The 24,651-nt window shown below is 29.8% G+C and overlaps 3 protein-coding genes across 3 annotated transcripts; 2 read left to right on the plus strand and 1 right to left on the minus strand.

Annotated features, from left to right (window-relative positions):
- Nucleotides 1–1,197: 1,197 nt before the first annotated feature.
- Nucleotides 1,198–3,622, plus strand: LOC106432935 (GDSL esterase/lipase At1g59030). The gene is made up of 5 exons (XM_013873782.2): nucleotides 1,198–2,112; nucleotides 2,210–2,340; nucleotides 2,424–2,648; nucleotides 2,746–3,001; nucleotides 3,106–3,622. The coding sequence occupies exons 1-5, from the start codon at nucleotides 1,800–1,802 to the stop codon at nucleotides 3,297–3,299; spliced, it is 1,119 nt and encodes a 372-aa protein (XP_013729236.2). The 5' UTR covers nucleotides 1,198–1,799; the 3' UTR covers nucleotides 3,300–3,622.
- Nucleotides 3,623–14,036: 10,414 nt separating this feature from the next.
- On the plus strand, nucleotides 14,037–16,249 carry LOC125581974 (two-component response regulator ARR14-like). Its single transcript, XM_048748308.1, has 5 exons — nucleotides 14,037–14,343; nucleotides 14,408–14,560; nucleotides 14,681–15,037; nucleotides 15,118–15,194; nucleotides 15,587–16,249. The coding sequence occupies exons 1-5, from the start codon at nucleotides 14,052–14,054 to the stop codon at nucleotides 16,019–16,021; spliced, it is 1,314 nt and encodes a 437-aa protein (XP_048604265.1). The 5' UTR covers nucleotides 14,037–14,051; the 3' UTR covers nucleotides 16,022–16,249.
- A 2,168-nt stretch (nucleotides 16,250–18,417) lies between these two features.
- On the minus strand, nucleotides 18,418–21,046 carry LOC125581975 (vacuolar iron transporter 1-like). The gene is made up of 4 exons (XM_048748309.1): nucleotides 20,705–21,046; nucleotides 19,742–19,827; nucleotides 19,544–19,658; nucleotides 18,418–18,900 (listed from the first exon to the last, which is right to left on the minus strand). The coding sequence occupies exons 1-4, from the start codon at nucleotides 21,007–21,009 to the stop codon at nucleotides 18,603–18,605; spliced, it is 804 nt and encodes a 267-aa protein (XP_048604266.1). The 5' UTR covers nucleotides 21,010–21,046; the 3' UTR covers nucleotides 18,418–18,602.
- Between the last annotated feature and the right edge of the window lie 3,605 nt (nucleotides 21,047–24,651).

Below are 24,651 nucleotides of genomic sequence, written 5' to 3' on the forward strand. Positions count from 1 at the left end.
GAGAGTCCGCTCAGCTGCGTAACAAAATCTCGTATGGATGGAGTCGAGGGCTTCTTGGACGTTATAGCGGCCACAAATCCGGAATGGGAGTCCATGTTGAGGAACATGCGACAACAACATCCCATTCGAGGCGAGTCATCCGACGTACATAACGAGGCGGATGTTACGAGGAGGAGTGATGAATTCTACCAGGCGATGAACGATCCTTAGTTTTTTTTTTCCGGTTGTTGTATTATAAATTCAAAACTTATTTATATATAAAATATTTTCATATTGATTTATTTTTATTTTAAATTTTAATTTTATTAATAAATTAAATAATTTTAGTTATTTTTTAATTATATTTTTAAATTCTGTAAAATAATAAAAACGAAGTAAATTCGTAGCTAAGGTACGACCTATTTACGTGGAAACCTTACGAGGAAATAACGAGAAATAATAAACGAGTATTTTACGAGAAAACATTTACGAGGAAAGATAAACGAGTATTTTACGAGGAAAAACTTTCAAGGTATTTACGTGTAGTTTACGAGGAACTTGTTTCGAGGTATTTACGAGGAAATATAGCGACCTCCTTACGTGGAATGTTGACGTGGTCTTTACGACGAAATGATCTACTTCGTCTTTACGACGAAATATATTCCTCGCTACGTTACGACGAATTAGCGAGGAAATATGTGTTACGACAGATGAGTAACGAGCAAACGTGGTTCCTCGCTAATTCGTCGTAAAGCCTCTTTTACGACGAACTCACGAGGAAAACCGCACTCGTTAAGATTATGTTTTCTTGTAGTGCAATGAAAGTTTGGTGTTTTTTTGGTCAGCCCAAAAGTTTATGTTTATTTTGGCAATTCGTGCAAAGTTGAAGTTTTTTTTGGCCGAATTCTCATTTTAATATGCATCGTGTGTTTCTTTAATGATTTGTTGGGCCAAAAAGTCTTTCAGGCTTTTCCCTTTTGGTTAGGGGTGAACACAATCCAGATATTAACTTATTTTCGAATGAATATTAAAAGTAGTGAATATTAAAATTTTAGACTTGTATTTAATGTGATAAAAACGAGTATTTGATATTTTGAAGACTTACTCAAAAATGAAATACTTGCAAGTTATTTATTCCATTTTATTACTTTCTACTTGAAGTAATTCATATGTTCACAAGTATTTGTGAATTACTTGTATGTGAGATACTTCAAATATTTGTGAATTACTTGTAAATATTTTTAATTAATTATAAATATTTTTAAGTATTTAAGAATTATTTATTAAATAATATTCTATTAGAAATAAATATGAAATTGTTTTGTTTACTCTACTAAGAAAAGAACATAAGAATTATTTTAAAAAGAATACCTGTTTTATTTTGGAATTTGGAAAATGGCTTGTTCCTAATTATATTAAAAATTTAGATAATGATGATAATATGTGATTTATAATTACATATATATATATACATGTGTGTGAATATAATTAATAAAAATATTGATAGTTATAAATTGGTAAAAGAAACCTAGTAAAATGCGAGTTTCTAATTTAACATATGATAGTAGTTTATAAACCAAGTCTGGCTTAACATTTTATGCCTTGCGGTTACATTAATGTAATTGGTCTAAATCCCAAACATAGTAAATTTAAGTTGTGACAACCAACTTATTTCGATGTTATTGGTAAGAAATAACCATTAAACTTTGTTGTCTTTAAAACCATAAGGAATGTAATAAGTAACTAGAGCCAACAAACACAACTATTGTCAAAAGAGATATTTTTAGAAGTTTCAACAAATTTAAATAATATATATATACATGCATGTTTTCAAATTTGTAGAAGGCAAACACATATCGAGCAGAAAAATAAACAAATCAACTAAGACAATGAAGCTTCAGTTGTTTTGGCTTGCTTTGGTATTCATTGCCGTCGAAGCTAATCCAGCGAAGCAAGGAAAGAATGCAACAATCCCTGCACTAATAGTTTTTGGAGATTCAATCATGGATACTGGTAATAACAATAGACTTCCAACTCTTTTGAAGTGCAATTTTCCTCCCTACGGCAAAGACTTTCCCGGCGGCTTGGCCACCGGAAGATTTTCTGATGGAAGAGTTCCCTCTGATCTCATTGGTAACAATTCGAAGTTGTTTATATATATATTTTTTATAGAAAATCTTATAGCTATTTTTATCTCATGATACATTTGTTTTTCACCAATTTTTTTCAGCTGAAAAATTGGGATTGGCTAAGTCACTACCAGCATTTATGAACCCGAATTTGAAGCCCCAAGATCTTCTTAAGGGTGTAACATTTGCATCTGGAGGAACTGGTTACGATCCGCTAACTGCTAAGATTATGGTACGTTATAATCTATTATGTTGTTAACGCTGGCTACATATTATAATTAATTGATTCATTTTCTATTATTTGTTATTTTGCAGTCCGTGATATCAGTCTGGGATCAACTAACATATTTCAAGCAATATATATCAACGATTAAACAACATTTTGGAGAGAAAAAAGCTCAAGATATCTTGGACCATAGTTTTTTTGTTGTGTGTTCTAGTAGTAACGACCTTGCTCACACTTTCTTAGCTCAATCACATAAATATGACCGTACCTCATATGCCAATTTCTTGGCTGACTCAGCAGTCAAATTCGTAAGAGTAAGTAATTTAAACTGATTTATATACTACTAAAAATCAAACAATAATAAACTTATATCTAACACTAATTATAATATATCTTATGTATAATACTTAGGAATTACATAAGCTTGGAGCTAAAAAAATCGGAGTGTTTAGCGCAGTGCCGGTTGGATGTGTACCACTTCAAAGAACAGTGTTTGGAGGTTTGTTTACAAGAGGATGTGTTAAACCTTTAAACAACATGGCAAAACAATTCAACGCAAGGCTTTCACCAGCACTAGAATCTTTAGATAAAGAGTTGGATGGTGTCATCCTCTACATTGATGTTTATGATACTCTTTTTGACATGATCCAAAATCCTGCAAAATACGGTAAGCTCATCTTATAAAATATATTTTTATAAATTTTTCATTTGTATTATAAAATCTGAACCAAACTACAGAAGTATAAGTGAATTTATCTTATCATGTTTCAGGTTTTGAGGTAGCTGATAGAGGATGTTGCGGTAGAGGTTCTCTCGCAATATCCTACATGTGTAACTCATTGAATCCATTCACATGTTCTAATTCCTCAGCCTATATATTTTGGGATAGCTACCACCCAACTGAGAGAGCTTATCAAGTTATCGTGGACAACTTGCTTAACAAATATTTAAGCAAAATCTATTGATGTTTAATCATTTAACTAAAATTTATTTATCTCTTGGTCTGATTGTGTTTCCCCAATCAAATATTACTTAGGAAAAACAAAAAATGTAATAAGACGACAATGAAGCTTGATTTGTTTTTGACCAAACACACATAAAGGGGTCATTTACTGTGACAGTAATAATAATAATAATAATAATCTATTTTTATGACCAAACATGAAAAATATATATAAACATGACAATTTTCATGATTACTATTTTTTGGGTACCATTATTCATGTTTACCACTATTAAAAAGACATTTTCAAAAATATATTTTTTATTAAGAGACAAATTTTTTTTATACATTTGTTATATATATATATATATATATATATAAAATAAATAGTTATTTAAATAAATAAAAAACTTTAAGAAAATAAAAAATAAAAATAATTTTTATTTATATTTTCGAATTATACTTTTTCAAATTTGAACTTTTTATAAATTTTTTTAATTCTTTTCTCCAATTATTTTTGAAAATATTTTTAAAAATATATATATTTTTAAGTATTTATTTATATATTTATTAGAATCCTAAATTTTACATTTCAGAAATCCTACCCCACACCTCAAATTCTTTGTCTAGATTAGTTAAACCTAGGGTTATAAATGGTTTTTCTCCTCTTTAAAAATGAGGATAAAAGTGATTAGTGTAAAAATGAAAAGTGGTATTATGAATGTGATATTTATGGCAATTTCTCTATAAACATGTATCTGATTTTCGTTTGCAGACACATAAAGACCAATCACTATAACATCCTATTTTTATTTTTGTTAATTAAATAGTTTTAGTATAATATTTGTCATCAAATTCATTTTAAAAAGTTACTATTCAATAAGTTTTTAAAATTTTATTTGTTAGGATTTAAAAAATGGAAAATATTATATTTTACATAAAAAACTTTATTTAGAATATAAAATAAGAAAAATACTAACGTATATTATTTTATAATTACCTTTTGTTTAGAATGTTAGAAAAATTAAATTACTATCAAATAATTATGGAGAATTTTCATGTTTACTACTTTTTTGGTACCATTATTCATGTTTACCACCATTAAATAGATATTTTCAAAAATAATTTTTTCATTAAGTAGAAAAAGACTCTGATACCCTTGTTCTCTATATATATAATAAATAATTATTTAAATAAATAATAATAAAAATAATAATATTTTTTTTTATGTTTTTGAATTATATTTTTTTCAAATTTGAACTTTTTTATAAATTTTTTTTCATAACTTCTTTCTGAAAATAAAAAATATTTTTGAAACTATTTTTTTTTGGGAAATTACATGTTTACCACTTTCATGCTACCACTTTTCATTTTTACAACCATTAAAAGGACATTTTCAAAAGTATTTTCTTCATTAAGTGGCAAAAGACTCTTACGTCCATGTTCTTTATATATATAATAAATAAATATTTAAATAAATAAAAATCTAAAAAAAAAAAATTTTAATATTTTTCTGAATTATACTTTTTCGAAATTCAAACCCTAAACCCTAAAACTCAACTCTAAAACCCTAAACCATCAATCGTAAACCCTATTTTTTTTTTAAATACGAACCCTAAACCATCAATCATAAATCCTATTTTTTTTTTTAAATAAACCCTAAACCGCGAAACATCAACTCTAAACCCTAAACCCAGAAACATCAACTCTAAACCTTAAACCTTAAACCTTCAACTCTAAACCCTAAAACATCAACTCTAAACCCTAAACCCTAAATTTCAACTCTAAACCCTAAACCATCAACACTAAACCCTAAACTATCAACACTAAACCCTAAACCCTAAAAAGTAAACTCTAAACCCTAAACCCTAAAAAATTAACCTTAAACCCTAAGACATCAACTCTAAACCCTAAACCTTCAACTCTAAACCCTAAACCCTAAATCCTAAATCCTAAATTCTAAACCCTAGAGTTGATGTTTTAGGGTTTAGATTTGAAGATTTAGGGTTTCAGGGTTTACGTTTAGGGTTTAGAGTTGATGTTTTAGGGTTTAGATTTGAAGGTTTAGGGTTTTAGGGTTTAGGGTTCGAATTTCAGAAAAATATAAGCTTTAGGGTTTAGGGTTTAGGGTTCAAATTTCAGAAAAATATAAGCTTTAGGGTTTAGGGTTTACGTTTAGGGTTTAGAGTTGATGTCTTAGGGTTTTGATTTGAAGGTTTAGGGTTTAGGGTTTAGAGTTGATGTTTCGGGGTTTAGGGTTTAGAGTTGATGTTTCTTGGTTTAGGGTTTAGAGTTGATGATTTAGGGTTTCAAGTTGATGTTTTAAGTTTAGATTTAGGGTTTAGGGTTTACGTTTAGGGTTTAGAGTTTATGTTTTAGGGTTTAGATTTGAAGTTTTTGGGTTTAGGGTTTAGAGTTGTGTTTCGGGGTTTAGGGTTTAGAGTTGATGTTTCATGGTTTAGGGTTTAGAGTTGATGTTTTAAGTTTAGATTACTTAACCTTTTTTTTTTTTTGTCAAAAATAATCAAAAGGTTATAAATGTCTTTTATCCTTCATTAAAGATAAGGGTAAAAGTAGTTAGTGTAAACATGATACTTTGAAAATAGTATTTTTAGCAATTTCCTTTTTTTTTTAATTATATTTTTTTAAGTATTTATTTATATATTTATTAGAATTCTAAATTTCACATTCAAAAAACCCTACACATCCCTCAACTCTAAACCCTAGTTCTAGATTAGTTAACCCTAGAGTAGGCCTGGGCATTTTAACCTGGACCCGAAGACCCGAACCGTAACCGACCCAAAAATACCCGACCCGGAACCGGACCAAAAATGTACAAGTACCTTTTGGGTCTAAATGTTTTTTACCCGAAAGAACCGGAACCGAAAAGGAACCCACCCGAATAGATCCGGACCCAAAAAAATCGACCCGAATAGATCCGACCCGATAAGAACCAATATGTATCCGACTTAAAAACATGTATATTTAAAACTATGATGTTTTTGTGTTCTATTTTATATATATTATTTTATGATTTAGTTGAAATATCTTTTGTGAACAACATTTGTTATTATTTTTTAAACATTTTTAAGTAATATAAAGCTTTAAAATATAAAATTTAGAGTTTTAAAATGTTTTATTTTAATTATTAATAGTTTCATTTAAGCTGTTTTGTAAAATTTTAGATATATATGACAAATATTCAACTAAAGTTGATGGAATTGGGTATATCATGTCCTTTTCAGATCCGAAACGAAAAAAAACGGAAAGAGCGGACAACGATATCTGAATCCGACCCGGACCCGATATGGACCCGAAAAATTACGGGTATTTTATGGATATTTTAATTATAGACCCGAACCGACCCGGACCCGAGAAGAACTGACCCGAACCCGAACCTAAAATTTCTAAGTACCTATTGGGTCTAAATATTTAGGACCCGAAAAGACCCGGACCCGAAAAGAACCAGCCCGAACCCGATCTGGCGACCCAAACCCCCAGGCCTACCCTAGAGTTATTAATGTCTTTTACCCTTCATTAAAAGTGAAGGTAAAAATGATTAGTGTAAACATGAATAATGGTACTATGAATGTTGTATTTTGACAATTTCCCAATAATTAATTCTAGTTGCTTTTAAATAATTTTAAAATTAATTTTTCACAATTCATATCACTACTATTTCTACAATTGGTTTTTGTTGATTAAATAATTTTTAATATCATATTCATCATCAAATTATCTTTAAAAAATATCATCAAATAACATTTTACTATTTTCTTTTGGTTATGACTTAAAAAAATATGATACAAATCACTTTTTAGTATTTAAAAAAAAACTAATATCAAATATTCTTTTACAGTTTTTTCTTGGAGGAGTTTCATGTTTACCAGTTTGAAGTAGGCTTGGGTTCGCGGGTCAACCCTCCCACCACCCCCCCCCCCACCCCGCTCAACCCCCCAACCCGCGGGCCGAATCTTTTTTTTTTTTACTTAAAATTTCGACCCGTTCAACTTGCAAAGAGATAAACTAATACCTGCACCTGCCCCCACTTTATTTTGCGGGTAACCCGTGGGACCTGCGGGTAACCCGCGGGACCTGCGGGTTATATTTTTAATTAAAAAATAATTATTTAATTATATTTTCTATAAAATAATATATTTATAAATAATTTTTTCTATTATTTTAAATATTTTTAGTTATTTTTAAAGATAATTTGTATTTTTTGAAAACAAAATCTTTTTAAAAAAAACTTTTTAATCTTTTTTTTAATTTTGAAGGTTGACGGGTACCCGCGAATAAAAATCCACCAACCCGCACTCGCCTCGCATAAAATAGTCTTAACCCGCACCCACGAATCGATTTTTCCAAAATGCTCGACCGGACCCGCCCCGCGGCGGGTCAAACGGGGCAGGCCCCGTGGCTGGTCAAACGGGGCATGGCCCGCGGCGGGTCAAACGGGGGCAGGGCCCGCGGACTATGATTCAAATTCCTAGGCCTACTTTCAAGGTACTATTATTCATATTTACCATCACTAAAATGACATTTTCAAAAATATTTTTTTCATTAACTGGGCAAAGACTCTTTCACCATTGTTTTCTAGATATATATAATAAATAATTATTTAATTAAATAAAATTTAAAAATATTAAAAAATATTTTGTTTTATGTTTTCGAATTATACTTTTTCAAATTCGAACTTTTCTATAATTTTTTTCTTTTTGAAATTTTTTTTTCAAAATTTCTTTTTGAAAAATGAAAATCATATTTGAAACTACTTTTTTTAAAAAAATTAAGTTTTTATTAGAATCCAAAATACCACATTCATAATACCACTTTTCATGTTTACAGTAACTATTTTTACCCTCTCTAGAGAAAAATACATTTATAAAAATATGGTTAACTAATCTTGACTTAGGGTTTAGAGTTGAGGGGTGGGTACAGTTTTTGGAATTAGAAATTTAGGATTCTAATAAACATATAAATAAATGCTTAAAATATATAAAAAAAATTAAAATAGTTTCAAAAATAATTTTCGATTTTCAAAAAGAAATTTTGAAAAAAAATTCAAAAAAAATTTATAAAAAAGTTTGAATTTGAAAAAGTAATATTTGAAAACATAAATTGTTTTTATTATTATTTTTATGTATTTAAATAATTATTTATTTTATATATATAGAAAACAATGGTATAAAAATCTTTTGCATTTTAATGAAGAATGTATTTTTGAAAATGTCTTTTTAGCGGTGGTAAACATGGATAATGGTACCAAGAAAGTGGTAAAAATGAAAACTCCTCAAAAGAAAAAGAAATCTTTAATTTTACAAATCTCTTTTTGACGTATTTTACAATCTAAAAGTAAGTGATTCTCCCGTACTCATGCACATGTAAAAATAGTTTAAAAATAAAATGTTATAATAATTGATTAATATTTAAATTTAAAATTTTATAATCTATGGGGAAATTACTACAAATATCACATTCATAGTATCAATATTCATGTTTACACTAACCACTTTTACCTCACTTTTAATAAAGAGTAAAATACGTTTATACTCCTAGGGTTAACTAATGTAGACTTAGGGTTTAGAGTTGAGTGGGTGTGGTATGATTTTTGGGAAATTGCCACAAATAACACATTCATAGTACCACTTTTCATATTTACACTAACCACTTTTACCCTCATTTTTAATGAAAAGTAAAAGACATTTATACACCTAGGATTAACTAATCAAGACTTAGGGTTCAGAGTAGAGGAGTGGAGTAGGGTTTTTGGAATGTGAAATTTAGGATTCTAATAAATATATAAATAAATATAAAAAAAATTTAAAAATAGGTTCAACGGAATTTTTGATTTTCAAAAAGAAATTTTGAAAAAAAAATAAAAAAAAATCGAAAAAAAATATTTATAAAAAAGTTCGAATTTGAAAAAGTATAATTCGAAAACATTAAAAAGAAGTTAATTTTTTAATTATTTATTTAAATAATGATTTATTATATATATAGATAACAAGGGTAAAAGAGTTTTTTGCCGCTTAATGAAGAATGTATTTTTGAAAATGTCTTTTTAGTGGTGGTAAAGATGAAAAGTTGTACCATGAAAATGGTAAACATAAAATTTCGCTATGATTTTTGGAATATGAAATTTAGGATTCTAATAAATATATAAATAAATACTTGAAAAAATATAATTTTTTTAGAAAATCGTTTCAAACATAATTTTCGATATTCAAAAAGAATTTTGAAAAAAACATAAATTCGAAAAAAGTCAAAATTCAAAAAAGAATTATAAAACAGTTCGAATTTGAAAAAGTATAATTCGAAAACATAAAAAAAATATTTTTTTTCAATTTTTTTATTTTATTTTTTTATTATATATATAGAGAACAATGGTATAAGAGTCTTTTGCCACTTAATGAATAAGCTATTTTTGAAAATGTCTATTTTTTGGTTGTAAGGATGAATAATGTTACCATGAAAATGGTAAACATAAAATTCTCTCTAATCTATATGTATTACTTATATAATAATAATATATTTTTGATTAGACATATAATTTTATATATGTGGTATGAGATATCTAGTCAGTTTAATTATCATTTGATTATATTAGATTGCATCTATTTCTTTTGAATTCTACCATAATAGTAACAAACATATAAATTTTGATTAATTACGTTATTTTACATTTAGGTTGGTTGTTCTCTTAATATATAAATCTATTTTTGTAATATTTAATATAACCTAATATTTTGTATTGAATATTAAATACACAAAATAAACTAAAGTGTTGTTGATTAAAATTTACCTAAAGGAATATAAAGATACTATTTTGAATGCAATGCATATATATTTTGCAAAAGAAATAAATTGTAAATATTAGATAATATTTTATTTTAATTTTAATTTGTTATGAGGTATTCCATAATTTATATTTATAAAAATAAATAATATATTACTATAAAATAATATATTTTTTATTTTATTGTTTTTATTAATATCAAGATTTTTTTTTTACTTTACTTTTTATGAATTCACATTATATAAAAAAATATTATAAAATTCCGATTATAAATTTTTAAAATTTTTCCTTTTTATTATATACGTTACTCTGGAAAAAAAATTAAATTTAAATCTAATTAACAAAAAACTACCAAATCAAAAGCAAAATAAATTTAATAATGGTAATTAAATGTAAAATTTTTAATTTATTAAGGGTATGTACATAATTAACCTTCGTAAAAATTAACTTGAGGGCGACACGTAAGAAACAAAATTTTCAAATAATATTATAGAGATTTTCTTTTTATGAAATCACATTATATAAAAATATTATTAAATTCCAGTTATAAAAATTGTAAAATTTTCCTTTTTATTATATACATTTTTTTATAACATGTTATCTTTATTATTTTCAAAAGAGGATTAAGAGAGTACATAAATCCAAACATACAACAAATACATTTTTAAGTAAAACATGATAATAAAAAAGTAATAATACAATGCTTTCTAACCGATTCACTAACTTTATCTATTTTTGTTCTCGATCTTATATGATTTTGTGTTTGTGATCCAACACTTTTACCACTTAACAGATCAGTGGATGCGATACATCTGTTACATCGCTGCCCATTCCATACACTCCCCGCTCCAGGAGATAATGTGATTTGTTGTAGTCCTATCCACATCATAAATAATCCCTCATACTGACAATGACAAGCACTTAACTCCATCGTCTCCCACTCCATGTCTTCACATAAACGTGCCCTATTTCCTCTTGTTGTCAAATAGAGATGAAATGCATCTCTTTGAATTAATGGAGTCACCATCGTCCATATCAGAATGTCAAAATAAAATGACCTACACAATCTTCTCCATGGCCATGGTGGTTTAAGATTCCTTTTTTTGTTCCATAGAACTAGTAATCCTTCCAAAGAATTTTCTGGATGGATTAAACCACCATGTCTAACAAGCCATGGAAATACACCGACAATACAAAACCACCATGGTTTGATTGCTGGGAGATTGCACTCAACAATAATGGAGATAATAGACTCACCTATTAGCGAGAAAAAGGTGTGAAGAGGAGAGTCTTATAAAGGTATTTTTTATAAATACTTTTTTAAAAAGGTGTGAATCAATTGATACAAAAATATACTAATATTCAAAAATTGATTTTTACTAAAATATTTTTCAATAACCATTAAAAAAATGTTTTAAATATATATAAGAAAAATACAATACAAAGCCCAATTTCAAACACCAACTTAAATTATGGTTTTTAAATTTCACATTAAGTTTTAGAGATATAATATATATGATTATTTATATGATGGTATGTATAAAATACTATTAATTATATGATTACTTATATGATGATACATATAAAATACATTAATTAAATGATGACACATACATGATATATAATAGTGACATGAAAAATAAATAGCAACATATTTTTGAAAAAAAATAATGTATGGAATATTATATTATACTGATAAGAAAAGCAAAATAAACATTTAATAGAAATATATAAAACTTTCTATTTACAACAAATATATATTTATATAAAAGATAAAGAAAACACTCGTGCGGTTGCACATGTCAATATCTAGTTTTTATTAACACACATGTTACAATTATATCAATTGAAATATTTGAAGTTTTTTTTGCTTATAACTTTGTTAACTCAAAAATTATATATTTAATAGAAATTTAATTATTTATAAAAAAATAAGATTACTTTTACAATTTTATTTTATTTTGTATTTTAAGAAATTAAAATTACTTATTTTATAATTAGTTTTCTTTAAAATTTTTCATTAAACAATTTCTTTGTATTTGTAAGGATTCTATATTTCGTTTTTATTTGAGTTTTTTAAACAACTAAGTTCTTTTTAATAGAAAGTTTTATGTTTAATTAGTTATATATTTTTTTTTCTTATACATACAAACACATATTCATCATATTCACACATACTCATGTGCGACAACAACATCATAATTTACAAAAACTATGACAGAATCATAAGATGTAGTAAGGGTTGTAAAATTGAGTTGTATCAATAAATTAAAAAAGTATATCTAGGTAATATTTTTTCTGGTAAACACTATTGTTTTGTTGTAAAAATAATACGAGAAACCTTAAACCAAAATATAGATGTGAAATATTTGTAGTTATTTTTGGTTTATAATGTTTTAACATACAATTATCTATTAAAAAGGAAGATTAGTTATTTATAAGAAAATAATAGGAGTATTTTTACGATTTTCTTTTGATTAGGTTTAAAAAAGGAATATTACATATTTTATGATTAGTTTTCTTTATGACTTTTTAAAATAATTTCTTGTGCTTGTAGGATTTTATAATTCATTTTTGTTTAAGATTGTTTTTTAAAAAGTTACTATTTTTATTTTATAATATTATATAATTTTTAAAGGAAAACTACTTTCAGCTTCTTACAATGATTTTTTTGTGTAGGATTTAAAAAAATTAAAATTACTATCATATATTTTTGAGTAAGATAATTGTATATTTATGATATAAAAAAACTAAACACATGTCACGATCATGTTAGTTAGAAAATTTTTAAGTGATTATGTGATAATAATTTTCTTTTTCTGAAATCCTAATAAAATAGATTGGTAAAATTATTATTTTTTCCTTTTTAAACCCTAACCAAAAGAGAATTTGATTATTATTTTTTCTTTCTTTTTTAAATCCTGATCAAGGAAAATTGTAAAATTTTATTTAATAGTAATTTTTCTTTTTAGTAATTTTATGCTAAACATGATACTAAAACCTATTTAATTGACAAAGACAAATTGTAAAAATAGTGGTGATATTAAAAAACGAATTGTAAAAATATCTATTTTTAAAAAATTATTTAACATTAACTGGAAATAATTATTGGATAGTAATCTTTTTTTAAAAAAAATTATAAACAAGATATAATTGTAAAAGATTGTGTTATAGTAATTTAATTTTCTAAAATCCTAAAAGAAACCGTTAAAAAAAATTTCTGTAATAATATTTTTTTTTCTAAATCTCTTTTAAATCTTAAAAAAAAGTTTGTATTATATTTTTGACACTTGTCATAATTTTTAAAATTTTACTGACACAAGTCGTGATAATGTTAATTAACAACTTTGAACAACTAAATTTTATATAATAAGATAAGATATATGTGCATATTATAGAAAAAGATTGAAAAAAATATGAATCTCTTAATATAAAATTATCATTTACTTTTTACAACAACAAAATATCTTTTCTAAACAAGTAAAGAGTAAATACCAAACCAAATAGCTAAAAAAAATCATTTTTGTTATTTGTTTTGTATTTGCAAGTATCTAAACTCTGGTACTTGATATTCCGTTCAACAACAATGAGTACTTGAAAACTTAAGTCGGATATGAAACAAAAATAACAGTCTGGTAATGAGTATTTGAGGAAAACAGTCAATTCATACCCAACATTTCGCAATATGTTGAATTCGTACCCGACTTATACCACTGTGCGAAAATATACCGAACTGATCCGATATTTTTTATATATGTTCTTAGAAATTTTATATTGAACACATTGCGATATGTGCCCGGGTACGAAATGACTGTTTTTCCGGAATATTTGTGCCCGGGTTCATAAATATTTTTATTTTATTTTTTCAGATGCAGCTATTTTTAGAGATGTATTGTGTATTTCGTTTGTTTTTAACTTTTTATAATTAAAACTACAAAATATTGTGTTACTGTTTTACAAATAAGGGCAGTAGCAATGTGGATATTTACAGATGCGTGGTACTACTACAGCTATCACGAGTCGCTTTCGAAGGCCTCTCTCTTCAAACCAGTGGCTACTTACTCATCACTGTACGGCTTCAATCATTATATCTTCCTCCTCACCTCTCTCATTATCAAACCAAACCTAAACAACTTTCTTTGTGAGTTCAAAGAAAGCATGACCATCAGCGATCAGTTTCCTTGTGGGTTAAGAGTCCTTGTCGTAGACGACGACGCTTCCTGTCTGATAATCCTCGAGAAAATGCTTCTCCGCCTCATGTACCAAGGTAACGGACCTAACGGTCCCTCCCTCTCTTCAAAATCTTCTCTAAAGTTCCTTCCTTTTTGCAGTTACCATCTGCTCCCAAGCCGACGTCGCTTTAACCCTCTTGAGAGAAAGAAAAGGCTGTTTCGATCTGGTCTTGAGCGATGTTCATATGCCTGGTATGAACGGCTACAAACTCCTCCAGCAAGTCGGTCTCGAGATGGATCTTCCTGTCATCAGTAAGTAAGAAAGAAAGAGTCTCGTCTCTCTCTCACTCTCAAAGGTTTTGACCTTTTTTTTTCTTTCTGTTCTCTGTTTCCTTACAGTTTGCTCTGTTTTTTTTTTGTCTTTTATCTTAGTGATGTCTGTTGATGGAAGAACAGCGACAGTCATGACGGGAATCAACCAGGGAGCTTGTGATTATCTTATTAAGCCGATTCGTCCTGAAGAGCTCAAGAACATATGGCAACACGTGGTTCGCAGGAAGTGCACAATCAACAAGAACAGTATCAGCAGCAGCAGCAGCTTGGAGAGTCTTTTCTCTGTTAGTGGAGTCTCAGAGGGGAGTTTGAAACGTAGGAAGAACAAGAGAAGGGTCGATAGTGAAGAAGACGATCTTCTTGATCCTGGAAACAGTTCCAAGAAGTCGCGTGTTGTTTGGTCAATGGAATTACATCAACAATTCGTCAAGGCTATAAACCATCTTGGAATTGAGAGTAGGACCTTTTGACCAATGTTCACTGTTTGTTGCTTGTCATGTGTGTGTTCCTGACCACAGTTCTCCTTTTTGTTTCAGAAGCTGTACCAAAGCGGATTCTTGAGTTGATGAATGTGCCTAGCTTAAGCAGAGAAAACGTCGCTAGTCATTTACAGGTTTGGTTGTTTTGTTTGCTTTTCAATCTAGCTTTAAGGTTTCTTGTTTATTTCTGGATGTGTATTAGAATTAGAAAAAAGTAATTTTATTAAAATAAGGATATTTTCTTAAAAGGAAAACAAAATCGGATTTTGAAACTATTATAAATATAGGTGTAAGATATTGTAAATTTACTCATTTACATAGTCAATATACAAAACTCTAAAATGTATTTGCCTCAATTCGTTTTGCTCTCTTAAGTTTATTTGCTTTCTTCAAAATAAGATATTATAAATTTATTCATTCACATAATCAATATACAAAACCTAAAAAATATTTGTCTCAATTCTTTTTGCTTGCTTTCTTCAAAATTAGTTTGTGTTTGTTCACAACATTTCTTGATTAATTGCAGAAGTACCGATTGTATTTGAAAAGATTAAGTGGTGCAGCTTCTCAGAGTAGGGACGCTGAGTCTATGGAAAGATATGAAAACATTCAAGCTATGGTTTCCTCTGGACAGATACATCCGCAGGCATTAGCTGCCTTGTATGGTCGACCAATAGACAATCATATGTCTGGTGGTTTTGGAGTTTGGATACCTACTGACAATCATTTTGGTGGATCTAATGTATCATCAGCTTCTAACCGGTGTTTTGGGGCTTTGGACAGTCCTTCATCTGTTGCTGCTTCGATGTCTGTTCATGGTTTATCTTCCTCTGGAAATGTAAGACAGCAAGCTGATGGTTTCAGCAACAGCACAGACTACAGAATCAGACAAGGGAATGGGTCAGGCATCAGTGAAGAATCTTGGATCTTGGGAAGACCTTTAAGACAGCGAAAGGCTTAAGAGGAGTAGACAAGCATTGGTTATGTATCTGTTTCCTTCAAATCTTTAGAATGGATTGAAGTTTTAAGGAAACTTGTATGTCTGCAAAATGTTAGGGGTAAGTGTAAGAAGATGATGAAGAGTTTAGGACAAAGTCCTGTGTTTGTATTGCTAATACAAGTAGAGTTACGTTTTAATGTGGAGGCTTGAGACTGTCTATGAATGAAGATGGATGAGTATTTACAACTCTATACCGTTATAGACAGAATCCATGTAATGATAAAGAGAAAATCCAGTGACTATGACACTGTGAAGTGATATAATATGCAAAGATATTCATTCCGTGGGAATAGAAGGAGACATGAAATATGGAAATGATATTTAACAAATACATATCTATCTATATATATAAAAATATGTTCGCCTCACTCCTGCTTTGCTACGTGGAAAGTCGATGCCTGACAGGTCGACACGTGTCCCAGCTGTATTAAACGCAGCATTTCATTTAATCTGAGAATTTGTTGGGCTTTTATCGCTAGGGGAATATCTATAGTGTTTTGGGCTACTACTTTCTGATTATGTATGCGGTCCGTCGGCCCAACCTCGATAACCCTAAATCTAATGAAGCAAAGAAACGTAGGTCGTCTCTCTCCTTTTTTCTGCGGCGCTTGGAAACGTCTGAGCTTCTTCCAAATCTCTGAAACGTAGGTAGTCTCTCTCCTTCTCATTTAACATATTTATAATACTTATGTTTTTTAATGCCACTGTAAAAAAAATATTTTATTTATTAACTCCATTAAAATATTAACCGTTAGCTATTAAACTAAATTATTTTAACAAAACAATTAAACAACCTAAAAGTTCACGGAGTTGTTATAATATATATTAGCCGACCATTTTTTTCTAATTGAAACTGTACTCACACATAAAAAACTATACCAATATTATATAATATTCAACTTTTTTCAGATTAGATGTCGTTCTAATTTTTTCACACTAATTAAGAAAAATGTTAAATGTTCCGTTTACCCCTATTTAGTTATTTAAAACTTATTGATTCTTTTTTACTATTATGTAAGAATTAAACAAAATTAACACATATTAATTCGAAAGCATACAACCTCACTCACACCACATTTAATTTTTCATGCGGTTGACCTGTGGTAATCATTTCCTCGCACAGATCATTTTGTAAAGCAAACAACACTAACATATATTAGTTCCAAAGCAAATCTAAGACACTACCAATAAGAGCTAAAACGTATTTTCTCCATGCCCAAACATCTTAACAACCATAAACATTATTATACATTTTTTCAAATCCTAACATAAAACACATGCAAAGAAAATATACAATAATATAGACATATATATACGGGCGGGCCGATCCTAGTATTAGTATATTAAAATGGAACGTAACACATGTTTTAAAGGTCGAAATATGGGAATAAAAATCAAATTTTGAAAATGTTAAAAGAAAAAAAGAAAACAGAAATGACAAATGTATGACTAGGAAACCACCGAGCTGTGACTTAGTAACAAAATTTTTAATATAGAAAAAAAAAATAGTTGGAGCTAGCTGTGGATAATAAGAGAGTGACTCGAGTGAATGGTTTTCGCATTAAAACAAGATCTCTAATATGGGCTATACAATATATGTATATAGGTTCTTGGCTACACAAATATATGTTTGATGCAGTTTCTAATTAAGATATTGATACTGTGAACACTTATGCATTTTCGAAGCTTACATGGATGGATGGCAAAAGAATGTTTACAGATGTTAAGACCACGATTAACTCGGGGTTCTTAGAGTGAAGTTTTTAGCAGAAATTAACTTTTAATTAAAAAAATTAAGAACCGGTTCTTAAAATCTTCTTAACTTTTAACTAAAAAAACTAAGAACCGGTTCTTAAAATCTTTATTTAAGAACCAATTTTTAATTTTTTTTAATTAAAAATTAAGAAACAGTTTTTTAACTTCCACTAAGAACCACATCTTAAGAACATCGGGTTAATCATGCTCTAAGTTTGTCTTTGTACTAAAGAGAGTTAAAGCATTGCGAGGACGAGTTAGTCATAACATGGACAACAAAGTCAAGATTGATTAAGCAAAAGTAGCAAAGAAACAAAAACAAATTCAATTTTGTGTGAATCAATACAATGACCACTTTACCCCTTTCTTTCTTGCTGTGTCATATTTTAGGGGCAGAAATAATATCAACTATCAATATGTTCAAGAAATCAATCGGTAATGATAGCCTTTTTGATTAAGCAAAAAGAAACAAAAACAAATTCAATATTTATTGAATTTCTATACTGACTTTTTAAAATCGTTTGAAAAATCGTTTCGATTAGCATCTGCATAAACCGGTTTTTAGAACACTGAATAATATACATACTATGCAACTGCAAACATGCAAACGCAGACCATCAACTCTTATTTAGAAACGCAGGCTTCTGTGGCAATAAGCTTTTTATTTTATTTTTGGGGTTTTCTTGTCGCAATAAGTTTTCCTTTCCCCGTGATAACAGCCACATTAAATGCAACAAACAAGTCTCAAATTTAAAACATTAAACGCAACATCAGTTGTTTGCTACGATTAATGTTGCACCACTTTAGCCAAACAGAAAGCAGCTGCTGAAGCTATCGCTCCTATAAAAGTGGTTTCAAACGCACTCCTAAAGGGTCTGCTGCCGGTGAAATGCCCTTTTGCATAGCCAAATATGAAGAGAGCGATCAGAGTTATAGCCGCAGACGCCACTACCGCATTTAAGGCTTGTGGTATGAACATGTAGGGAAATAGCGGTACTAAACCGCCAAGAACATAAGCGATTGCAATCGTGAACGCGCTTTGTAACGCTCTCTTTGGATCTGGCTTCTCTAATCCCAGCTCAAACCTGCGTGAAACAACAAGTTAACGTCATAATTCAACGAATAAAGTCTCACCTCTATTAAAAATGTATATGTGTGTGTTCGAATGTCAATATATATTAATAGCTAAGAACGTTAAATTTCAACTATATGTCAAAACCATACCAAACTAGTTAATACTCCATTTCTGTGTTCATAATATAATTTGTTTTACCTAAAATTAAAAAGATTAAAAGATAACTTTCAAAAAATAATCATGTAATATATATATATAATCATGTAATATATATATATATATATATAATTGATAGTTCAACCAACCAATTATGAAAGCGCATTATATAATTTAACTTGTCATAAAATATTTAATAAATACAAAGGTTGTTTAGGGATATGAAAATAACTTATAAACAAAAGAAATTATTTTATAACAATTTATATTAGTAAAAGTTTATCACTTATATTGGGGGTTTTCTTTTTTGAAAACTGAACAAACATTTACATAGTTTTTTTAAAGATGGAATCTTACCCACACCTGGAAAGTATAAGCCCAGCTTTTTCAGAAAACTAAAAGCTTCCCTCGATTTTCTACTTAATAGTTTAATAATCCAATACAAACAAGGTAATTATTATTATAAAAACGAGTAACTAAAGTGATTTTGGACTAACCTCATCATAAAATCAAGCCATGCTTGAGGATTCTTACGAAGAGCATTAACAACAGGTGAATATTCATGTGGCTCTACTCCATACTGTGCCAGAATCTCTGCCACCTCAGCTGCCTCTGTTAAATCAGTATTGTAAATTGCGTTAAACCGGATAATTCATCCGTTGGACGGTTTAGATTGAGTTGAACAATGGTCTTACCAGTCTCAGGAACGGCCACGATCTCTTCTTGTTCTCGTTTCATCTCTCTCGCGTAATGATCCGCTTCACTCTTGGCCGCTAAGTACCTAAACGTGTAGTTCAAACTTTTTGTTAAAGTTACTCTTTGTAATTCAAACTTTTTTAAGTTGTATCTCACACAATAGTTTTTTTTTTTTTGAGAACGATGTCAAACACAATAGTTGCATTTCGAATTTTACCAAATATATTATATTTTTCAAATCACATATAATTTATTAACTAGACCGCATGTTATAATTAACAAGTGATATATATAACATATGGTTACATGCATAAACATAAGTATAAATCATAAATGCATGTTGCATGAACATGAACATGAATGCAGGACTACGTTATTTGTAACTAAATCCAAACAGATTCTGAGCCGAACACTTGAATCCATACCCAAGCCCGGTTCTGGGCTAAGCATGATGAAAGATTTGCTTCAGACCCCAAAATTTTTTTTAATGCAAATAGGTCCTCAAATTTGTTAAAAAAAAAATTAGGCTTCCAAAATTATAAAAATACTTGAACGGATTCCGTAAAATATTTTCCGAATAATGGATATTATATGAACCCGAACCAAATCCGACCAGTATAAAATTTGAATATATGTTAAATCCGAAAATGGGACTATTTTTTCTCGATGATGGATTGATAAAAGTATATGACAACCATCAAGTTATCATATGTAACTAGTTTTTTCCAAGAATCATACGGTTCTGCCAACAGGATACATTTTTTACAAAGCAGGATTCATTTTCTTATAATTATGTGACTAGTAGGATTCAAACATCATTGCATGTAGGATTCGTTTTCTCAATAACATGTGTGGTCAATAAACCCAATTTTAGTCATTACTTCGTAATTTCGTAGGCAATGTTACGATAGTTTATTTAAGCCGAATAAATATAAATGTAATTAGATCAAAACTTAACTAACCCGCCGAGTCCCATGGAGATAGCACCGGCTGCGACTTCAGCGATACCAGCGGTGAGTACGATGGAAGAAGAGGCATTAGCACCGGAGAGTCCGGCGGCGAGTGCAAAAGGAACGGTTAAACCATCGGAGACGCCGATGATGATGTCACGGACGACTTCTCCGGCGGTGAAGTGTTTCTCGGTGTGATGATCGAGAAGTGATTGCTTCTCAGGCTCTATAGAGATCCTCGTGATCATATCTTCGTCCGTAGCCATTGGAAGATCGAATCTTTTTTTTCTTTCTGAAGTGTTGAAGTGTGCAAACATGATATATGTTTCTGTGTATATATACGCGAAGAACGAGAGGAATATCAAACAGTTTTTTTTTTAATTTTCTTTTTTTTTGTCACCTATTTATACAGACTCATATGGACCATGTGGTCCACACCGGTAGATCTTGATCCATGTGAACGACAAAAGACGACTGCTTCCTGACACTACGTGCTAGGCGATCCGCCATTGAATTTTGCGTCCTTCGTACATAGATGATTTCTGATCGTATGAAACTTCCTTTCAGGATTCTAATATATTCCAAATAACTTGCAAATGCTGGTCATTCTTCTGGTTCCGAAACCATCTTCACCAATTGAGAACAATATGTTGCAAACGTAACCTGAAATTGACGTAAGTTTTTCATATATTCCATTGCCCATATTAATGCTTCTATCTCCGCATGCAGAGGAGTTAAACAAGCTCGGACATTCCTTGCCCCCAACAGGGCATCAAAAACTTCTAAAGTACTACACCAGCCTTGTCCAAAAAAATATCATTCTCCTTCCAGGAACCATCTGTGAAACACCATCTTCCTGTGATAAATGAGATAGTCATAACCTCAACCGATGATACTAACCTGTTTTCATTCAATACTTGTGCCGCAGCCCAAAGTGTTGACTCTGTTTCTGCCAATTTGAGTGTATCCCTAGGATCCATGTCCAATTACTAAAAACTTTATTATTCTTTCCTTTCCAAATATACCAAAGAATCCACGCAAACTGATGATCATCCATCTGTGGTGTAACTCTCCAGAAAAGATGATCCATATTTGTGAAGAGAGAGTATGTTGGGAAAGTAGATGGGTTTGATGGATAGAGCCCATACCTGAAGTGCTGAAGGACATTCAAAAAACACATGGTTAATCGATTCTTCCTCCGCTCCACATCGTGCACAACATATATCCCCTTGTATTCCTCTCGCTTTCAGATTTCTCTTGACTGCTATACATCCTGTTACCAATTGCCAAAGAAAATATTTCAATTTAGGAGGACACCGTATTTTCCAACAGTAAGACTTCAATGCATCAATTGTAGGTCCAAACATTAAAGGTGGTTTTTCCCTGTCTGGGTAAACTCGTTCTATCTGATATCCTGATTTAACCGTATACTTCCCATTCTTTGTAAAATGCCATCCATCCCTATCCAACATCTGAGTTCTACTCAATGGTATACTCTCTATAATTTTCACATCCTGGTGATCCATCAAAGTCCGGAGTACCTGCGATTTCCAAGTTCGCGAAGTAGAATCGATAAGAGAATCCACTGTAAAGTCTGGGTCGAAAATGTGTTGATTTTTATTTGCTGGTCTCGGGCGAGTGGTTGGAAGCCATGGATCATTCCATACAGAGATAGATGATCATGATCCCACCTTTTTAATTAGTCCTTTGCTTACCAGAGATCTAGCAGAAACTATGCTCCACCAACTATATGACGGAGAATATGAACGAATCGGTTCTAGGGGTGAAGCATTCATGTAATACCGACCTTTGAAAACTCGAGAAAATAAAGTATTTGGCTTCTCAATCAGACGCCATAACTGTTTACCAAGCATCGCTGTATTGAAATCAGTGATGTCCTTAAATCCTAAACATCCATCCTCCTTGTTAACACATACTTTGTCCCATGATTTCCAGTGCATACCTCTCGTACTGCCCTCTGGGCTCCACCAGAATTGTGCGATTGCAGACGTCAATTTTTTGGTTGTTGCCTTAGGTAGTCGATAGCAAGACATCACATGATTTGGCAATGCCGTAACCACCGATTTTATAATCACTTCCTTTCCTCCTTTTGGAAAGAATTTAAATGTCCATCCATTAACCCTATTATTTAACCGGTCCTGCACAAAACTAAAAACTTGTATCTTGGAACCCCCCAGATTTTCTGGAAGGCCTAGATAAGACCCCATACCTCCAAGATTCTGGATGCCCAATATATCTCGTAGTTCCTGTCTAGCCGATTCCTCAATTTTGTGCCCAAATTGAATCAAAAACTTATCAAAATTTATAAGTTGGCCAGATACTACCTCATACTCCTTTAAAATTCTGAGAAGAGTAAGACACTCTTCTTTTTGATTTATTTCAGTTTAATCTACTTTCATTTTTTTTTTAATTATATATTTCTTACCACTTTTATAAGAAAGCTAGTATTAAAGATAAAATATAATAACTCTCTACAGATAGTTACCCCATAAGATTATAATATACTTCTTTTGCTCTAAAATATATGATGTTTAGACATATGCACAACTATTAAAAAAATTACTTTTTGTCAAAAAATGTTATTTTTTGTCTAAAAATTATCAATTATATAAATTAAAAATTATTTATCCAATTACAAAATACTATTGGTTATAACATTTTAAATAAAATGAAAGTTACCTAGAAAAATGATAATATATTATATATAAAAACATCAAATTTTTTTTTAAAACATCATACATTACGAAACAGGGGAGTATTTTTTATATCTTATCTTAAGTCTGCCACATGTATACACCAAGACTACACAAATTTATCTTAATTCTTACCTTATGGCTGTTTAAAGTTTGAGTACAATAAGTTTTAAACATGCTTAAAATATGTACCAAAAAGACATGTTCTCAAAAACTTACTAAGCTTTTATATAAAATACTTCTGTTTTGTTTTTATTTTATTTTAAAAAACACCAAATCGCATATTCACGCTTAAAAAAACAGAAAGCTAGCTTAATTATAATATAATGATAATTAATCATATTCCCATAAAATGGTTTGTGTGTAAATTATATGGAAAGGAATTAAAAATATAAATACATATGGGAAAATTGTCATTTAAATCACCACCTTTCAAATTTGGTTAAAAAAGATCATCAACTTTCTCGTGGACCATTATTTAAAGCATCAAATTATTCTGACTAGCCTTTTTAACCTCTAACATATTTTGACTAAGTCATTATTAAGACGCCGTTAAAATGGTTAACAAACTGAGTTAACGGGGTTAAGGAATTCATACGACATCGATTTGGAATTTTTTTTTAAAAAATTGTATTCAAGGAGAATCGAACCTGTGACCAAAGCTTCTCTTGTTACAAAGCTAAACCACGTATATAAATACTAATAGTTAATATTATTATAACTCCAAAACATCTTCTCCCAACCTAAATCCCTAATTCGTTACTGTTAGGTTTTAAGAAACAAGAATATGATGAATCCGGCGGTGATTGGTTGGTTTCGAATTCGGAAACCAAACCAGATTTTGTTTGCTTGTGACAAATTCAGCTTCTAAAGGATATAACTTTGTCGGAATTAGAAACTACAAATCGTGAATTTGAACCTAATCATCTTTTCTCATCCTAAATCCCTAATTCAATTCTGCATGTTTTTAGAAGAAACAATTTGGGGATTATTAGACTCATAAATGAATTAGGGGGATAGAAGATGATTTGGAGGTATAATAATATTAACTACTAGTATTCATATATGTTAATGAAATTGTAAGTAGTCTAGTGGTTTAGCTTTGTAACATGAGGAGCTTTGGTCACGGGTTCAATTCCTCTGAATACTTTTTTTTTTAAATTCCAAAATGACGTCGTATGAATTTAACAGAGATTATAGACGGAGATTAACCCCGTTAACTCAATCTGTTAACCATTTTAACAA

The sequence above is a fragment of the Brassica napus genome, chromosome C2, assembly GCF_020379485.1.
Source record: "Brassica napus cultivar Da-Ae chromosome C2, Da-Ae, whole genome shotgun sequence".
Classification (NCBI taxonomy): domain Eukaryota; kingdom Viridiplantae; phylum Streptophyta; class Magnoliopsida; order Brassicales; family Brassicaceae; genus Brassica; species Brassica napus.

Bases quoted from the DNA above. Each gene is read 5' to 3' on its own strand.
- LOC106432935 (XM_013873782.2), top strand. From the start codon at position 1,800: ATGCATGTTTTCAAATTTGTAGAAGGCAAACACATATCGAGCAGAAAA. The intron at 2,649-2,745 runs GTAAGTAATTTA...TATAATACTTAG, and splicing joins CAGCAGTCAAATTCGTAAGA to GAATTACATAAGCTTGGAGC. The intron at 3,002-3,105 runs GTAAGCTCATCT...ATCATGTTTCAG, and splicing joins CCAAAATCCTGCAAAATACG to GTTTTGAGGTAGCTGATAGA.
- LOC125581974 (XM_048748308.1), top strand. From the start codon at position 14,052: ATGTGGATATTTACAGATGCGTGGTACTACTACAGCTATCACGAGTCG. The intron at 14,561-14,680 runs GTAAGTAAGAAA...CTTTTATCTTAG, and splicing joins GATGGATCTTCCTGTCATCA to TGATGTCTGTTGATGGAAGA. The intron at 15,038-15,117 runs GTAGGACCTTTT...TTTTTGTTTCAG, and splicing joins AAACCATCTTGGAATTGAGA to AAGCTGTACCAAAGCGGATT.
- LOC125581975 (XM_048748309.1), bottom strand. From the start codon at position 21,009: ATGTTTGCACACTTCAACACTTCAGAAAGAAAAAAAAGATTCGATCTT. The intron at 19,828-20,704 runs GTTAGTTAAGTT...CTACACGTTTAG, and splicing joins ATCTCCATGGGACTCGGCGG to GTACTTAGCGGCCAAGAGTG. The intron at 18,901-19,543 runs GTTAGTCCAAAA...TGTTTCACGCAG, and splicing joins TGGCTTGATTTTATGATGAG to GTTTGAGCTGGGATTAGAGA.